Here is a 5117-nt window from a genome sequence, read left to right as displayed (position 1 = left end):
AAAACCTGACATTTGAATAATCAGTGTACAGGTTATCAAAGAAATGTCCCCCCACTACCTTTTGCGCAACATGGACCATCTGAAAAGAGAGATTCTAGCTGTCACAAAATTGTCCAGAGGCAAAGCCAAGATAGACCAGTTTCAGGATGCCTGAGAATGTACTTCATGTGAAATAACATTAAGGAAATTCTGTGCTTTTGACAGCTCTGTACCTTTTACAAGAATAAATAGATAAACCGTTATTTGTCTTGGTTTAGCGTTAATTTTATTCGTTATAATGCATCAGGCTAAGGTTCAATATAATCTTTCAACTCAGCTCAATAAGCCAACATTTAATTGCAGCACCCAAAGTCCTCAATACTAACTCTAGGTATTTTCCTATACATTTCCCACACAATAGCCTAGTCAATGAATATACCTAGGAGATGAAACTATTTGTATTGTAGACCTGGTCCACTCTTAAGGTTGCTTCACATGCTCACCCAGCTAGGGTTCTTGTGGAGGAGACGGTACAAGGGAGTGCGTGATACAGGGCATAATGTGTATGTAATCTAACAGACGTGGGGTTGCAGGTGGAGTTCAGTAAAGGCAAGACACTTATGTGAGTCAACTCATGGCTTCTCCATTGCTCCAGAAAGTGCACATTCCCATTTCATCTGTCTTGGTGTGGATGGGAATGCTTGTAAGGTATTCGGGGCCAACACACAAAGCCTTCACACCCCCATTGCTTGCTTCATGCAACACCTTCTTGTGCACCAGTATCTCTGGATTTGGGCCAGTATCTCTTTTTTCGCCATACTTCTTCGCCCTTTAACTTGCAATTGAAATGCAAATTGCTCTTACAGCCCAAACCTATGCATATGTACTCAAAAGCTTATTGATCCAAAGGTTTCATGAGACGCTCTCTGATTAGAGTGCGCAGGATTGCAATCTCTGGCAGCCAAATGCACCCTTACTTCCAAATAAGCCCCACAGTTCAATGGGCAAACCTGCACAGATTTGGGTTGTTGGTTACTCATCTGATCCTTGATGGTCACACTAGAGCCTAACGGAAGGTGGATAACCTTTTTTTAAAAAGCCTTTTAGAATACTGGCATCCCCCAATTTGCGTGTGATGAACTTGTGTGTGACTGTGTATATGTGTGGTGCCAGGAAATTAAATCATTCCATTTACACCAGGAAATGGCGTGCACAGGAGAGAGAGCTGGAGAGTCCTGGTGGCTTGTGAGGAGACTCTCTCTGGAGTCCAAAGAGGGCTTTAGTGGGGGCAGAAAAGAGACTGGAGGCACAGTGGGAATTTGTTTAGGCTGCTCAGCCTCCCCGCCTAACAGCTGATGTGTGGGATAGCTGCCCCCCAGAGCTTCAATCCCATTGCGGATATTTTTGGTACAGCATTTTTTATCTGAATTGGAGAGACAGTGGCAGAGAGGGCATGAAAAGTGTGTTTAGCGTGTGCTCCCTACTTACAGAATTTTCACTTATGCACGCAGGGTGCCAGAATGAAACCCCCGCATAAGTGGGGAGTCACCCATACGTCTGTGCTCCACAATTCTGCCAAGGATACCAGTGATCTATCTTTCATTCTGGAAACATGCCATAAAAATAAGATGCTCCCCTTAGTTTCTCCCCCCCCCATCCCACCACCCAAAAGATCTGTTCAATCCAGCATCCTTTATCACTTTGTTTTTTTCACGTTTCGGATCTCTTCCCGGAGATCGGAGATCAGGGTGAGGCTAAGCAACTGAACCATGAAGTCTTCAAAGTCAATTTCGCCGTCCCTGTTCTCCTCAAGAGCAGAAATGATCTCTTGGTATTTTGGCTTGGTTTCCTGACCCTGTGAAAAAACGTGAATCATGTTGTGGCAAAATATGGAAGCTGCTTTCATCACGGCTGCTAATGAGGGAGAGCAGAACAGTTACAAAACATGCTTCCTAGATAGGTTGCAGAATCAGGGTCAATTTAAGGGGAAGTGCTGCACGTCAAGAGACTATTAACAGACACAGTCAAATGCGTTCGGTGCAAGCATGCCAAAGGCACAAATAGCAATGGTAAAAAAGGAAAAGAAAAGAAAGGGTATGTGTGACCAGCTGACATGGATTGATGTCAGAAGAAGTTGCCAGAAGAAAGGCTCTGAAAACACACTGCTTTTTTTAAGGCCTGGAGAGGAGCTTATACTAAAATCTCATATGCTGCTCTTTGGTCCTCTGAGCCGACAAAATAGAAAACTGTATTAAGAGAAAAGCAATAGAAAACGTAATGAAAACAGCAGCAATAATACTAAAAAAACCAACAACAGGATCCCACATAAGATTAACTGTTCACCAAATGTTGTTTACCCTTCAAAGAAGAAGATTGTTTTTAATATTCAGTTGGAAGCCGCCCAGAGTGGCTGGGGAAACCCAGCCAGATGGGGCAGGGTATAAATAATAAATTATGATTATTAAATTATTATAAGAAGATCACCAGAAATGGGAATTCCAGATTCTGGGCCCCTAAACCCTCACCAGCCCCCGTTCAGCTAGCCATGGGATGTTGGGTGCCATGCAACTCCTCACCCCCAGTAGCTCTCAGCAGGTGTTCCTTCACATATTCTAAACCCCAGAAAGTTGAGGCTTTATTAAGGCTTTATTAAAGGTGATATTGGTACTTTCAACTGGGCCTGGCAATGCTCTTGGCCTAGGGCTGAGGAGTTTGGTCTCTTCCCCCGATGTTCCCTTTACACCAGCTTGATCACTCCTTCAACCCACTTACCTGCATGAAATGCACAAACTGAGTCTCGAGCAACTTTTTTGCTTCGGCTTTGCTGAGCTTGCCCTCTGTGTCTGCAACGTTGTCATAAACCAAGGCTGCTGTCGCAACAGCTTTCTCCAGATCTGAGCCTTTCCCTAGAGCTGAGGGACGAAATACAATAAGTGGGAGGCCAACGGAAGCAGTTTTTTAAGCAGCAACAACAACAAGAAGAAGAACAGTAGAGTCCAGAGTCAGCGAGAGTAAATTATTCTGAGCTTCCTGCAGTTGACAGCAATGACACTGCATACTGCATTTGTACGGCGAGGGTGTTGATGGTTGTGAGCTACCTGCAGAAGAGCCGGCTGCAGGATTCAAAGAAAGGCTTAGAAGACCCTTAGCGGTGGCCCGGTGTGCTGTAATAGAGCCCAGCACTATGGATGCCTGCTTAGAAGTGGAACAAACTTGCAGACTAAGAGAGGGTTGTGATTCAGGCTGATGGTTAGAGTTGCCATTTTGCGAAAATAGTCCTGAGCCTGCCCAACCCTTAAAATCTATAGAGGAGCCTTGTTAACATCCTGGTGTGGAAAGAGCTTCATTCTGTAATGATGCAGGAATGGGCTTCTCAGCGGTGACACTCCATTGATGGAATGTCCTCCCCTCTGAGTAATGTATGGTAGGTAAAGGGACCCCTGACCATTAGGTCCAGTCGTGACCGACTCTGGGGTTGCGGCGCTCATCTCATTTTATTGACCTAGGGAGCCGGCGTACAGCTTCCGGGTCATGTGGCCAGCATGACTAAGCCACTTCTGGTGAACCAGAGCAGCGCACAGAAACGCCGTTTACCTTCCCACCAGAGCGATACCTATTGATCTACTTGCACTTTGACGTGCTTTCGAACTGCTAGGTTGGCAGGAGCTGGGACCGAACAACGAGAGCTCACCCCGTGGCGGGGATTCGAACCGCCGACCTTCTGATCGGCAAGTCCTAGGCTCTGTGGTTTAACCCACAGCACCACCCGCGTCATACCAACTCATTAAAAAAAAAATTCAGCATCAACTAAAAATGTATTTGTTTCCTCAGACGTTCTTAAGAGAACCTAAAAAACATTTGGCTTTGGGATGGGAATGGTGTGTGCTCTGTGTTGCAATATATATTCAGGTTGCAATTCTAACCCCAATAACCTGGGAGTGAGCCCAATAGAATAAGGTTAGAAGTAAACGTTGTTAGAAATGCTATGTGCATCACAGCATTTTATGCTGCCCTGTCCAGGAAAATAGATGAATGTTATAAAGGAAACAAGGGGAGTAGCTCACTTACCTTTTATGGAAGCCAGCTGCTTGGATATTGGAATACTGGAAATTAAATAGACATTGTTACTGGTATATCTGGGTGGTCAATGTAGCAAGAAATGATTTTTTTTATTATCTGAGAGCATAGTGGGAGGGCTTTTAATATTGGGCTGGTCACTCTCCTTTTCGTTAAAAGTTTCTTTTCTTTTCTGAGATATAGGATAAAAATGTAATGCCCCTCAAAACATAATCAGATTCGGCTGCATGCAATAATAGAATCTGTGCCTGTGTATATTGAACACATCTTAAGAAAAGACCTTTAGAACCAGGGGTGCCAACTTGAATATAATATTGGGGGGCAGGTAAGCCCTGCCCCACATAATCACATGACATGGTGCAACCTACACCATTTGAATGGCAAAGCTCATTAACTTGGGGGGGCAGCCCCCCAAATATTTTATAAGGGGGTGGCAAAGGGACCTTGGCCCTTAGGACTTGGCTCCGATGTTTTCAACTCATTTTGGACAATTCCGGCTTCTGTTTGTGGACTCTACTCCCTCTACTAGCCTTAGTGGCTAGGAGTCGACCTGGGTTTGCTAGTTGCCCAGTGAGAAGCCCATCTAAGTGGCTCTGGGATTTCAAAAGGAAGTTTGAAAAATAAAGTAATCAATTTTTTTAAGCGCATATCAAGAAAATGCTCTTGGAGGATTTTCCTATTCTCCCCTAGGATTTAACATTTTAATAGACAGTATGATTAGTTTTGCCGAAGTGTGAGAAACTCATTACAGCCCAGCCCACAAGCTGTGAAACCTCTGTCTTTTCCTCTCCTGTGGAACCTCATTCACACAGACACAGAGAGCAAGGAAACTGTAGGAGAGCCTGTTAGAGGGAAAGAGGTCAGGATTAACACTTACGGCTTGGCCATCTTCTTGGAAGTTGAATTTGTGCCTTTCTTCGAAGAAGGAGCATCTCCCGGCTGATTTAGAGAATATGACTTTTTGTCCGCAGCGCTAGATGCACAGCCACACATCTTTTGCTACAGCCTGAGCACTGTTTACGATCTCTTAGCAACTTCCGAGGTTGTAAAAAAAAGACAAA

At 44.5% G+C, this 5117-nt stretch overlaps 1 protein-coding gene across 1 annotated transcript; it reads right to left on the bottom strand.

The window, feature by feature from the left end:
• Positions 1 to 239: 239 nt before the first annotated feature.
• On the bottom strand, positions 240 to 5117 carry SNTN (sentan, cilia apical structure protein). Its single transcript, XM_081181059.1, has 4 exons — positions 4934 to 5117; positions 4048 to 4082; positions 2752 to 2891; positions 240 to 1834 (listed from the first exon to the last, which is right to left on the bottom strand). The coding sequence occupies exons 1-4, from the start codon at positions 5047 to 5049 to the stop codon at positions 1676 to 1678; spliced, it is 450 nt and encodes a 149-aa protein (XP_081037185.1). The 5' UTR covers positions 5050 to 5117; the 3' UTR covers positions 240 to 1675.

Source organism: Podarcis bocagei (genome assembly GCF_964188305.1).
Source record: "Podarcis bocagei genome assembly, chromosome: 2".
Classification (NCBI taxonomy): Eukaryota; Metazoa; Chordata; class Lepidosauria; order Squamata; family Lacertidae; genus Podarcis; species Podarcis bocagei.
Note: the sequence above shows the minus strand (reverse complement) of the source record. Positions and strands in the feature narration are given on the sequence as shown.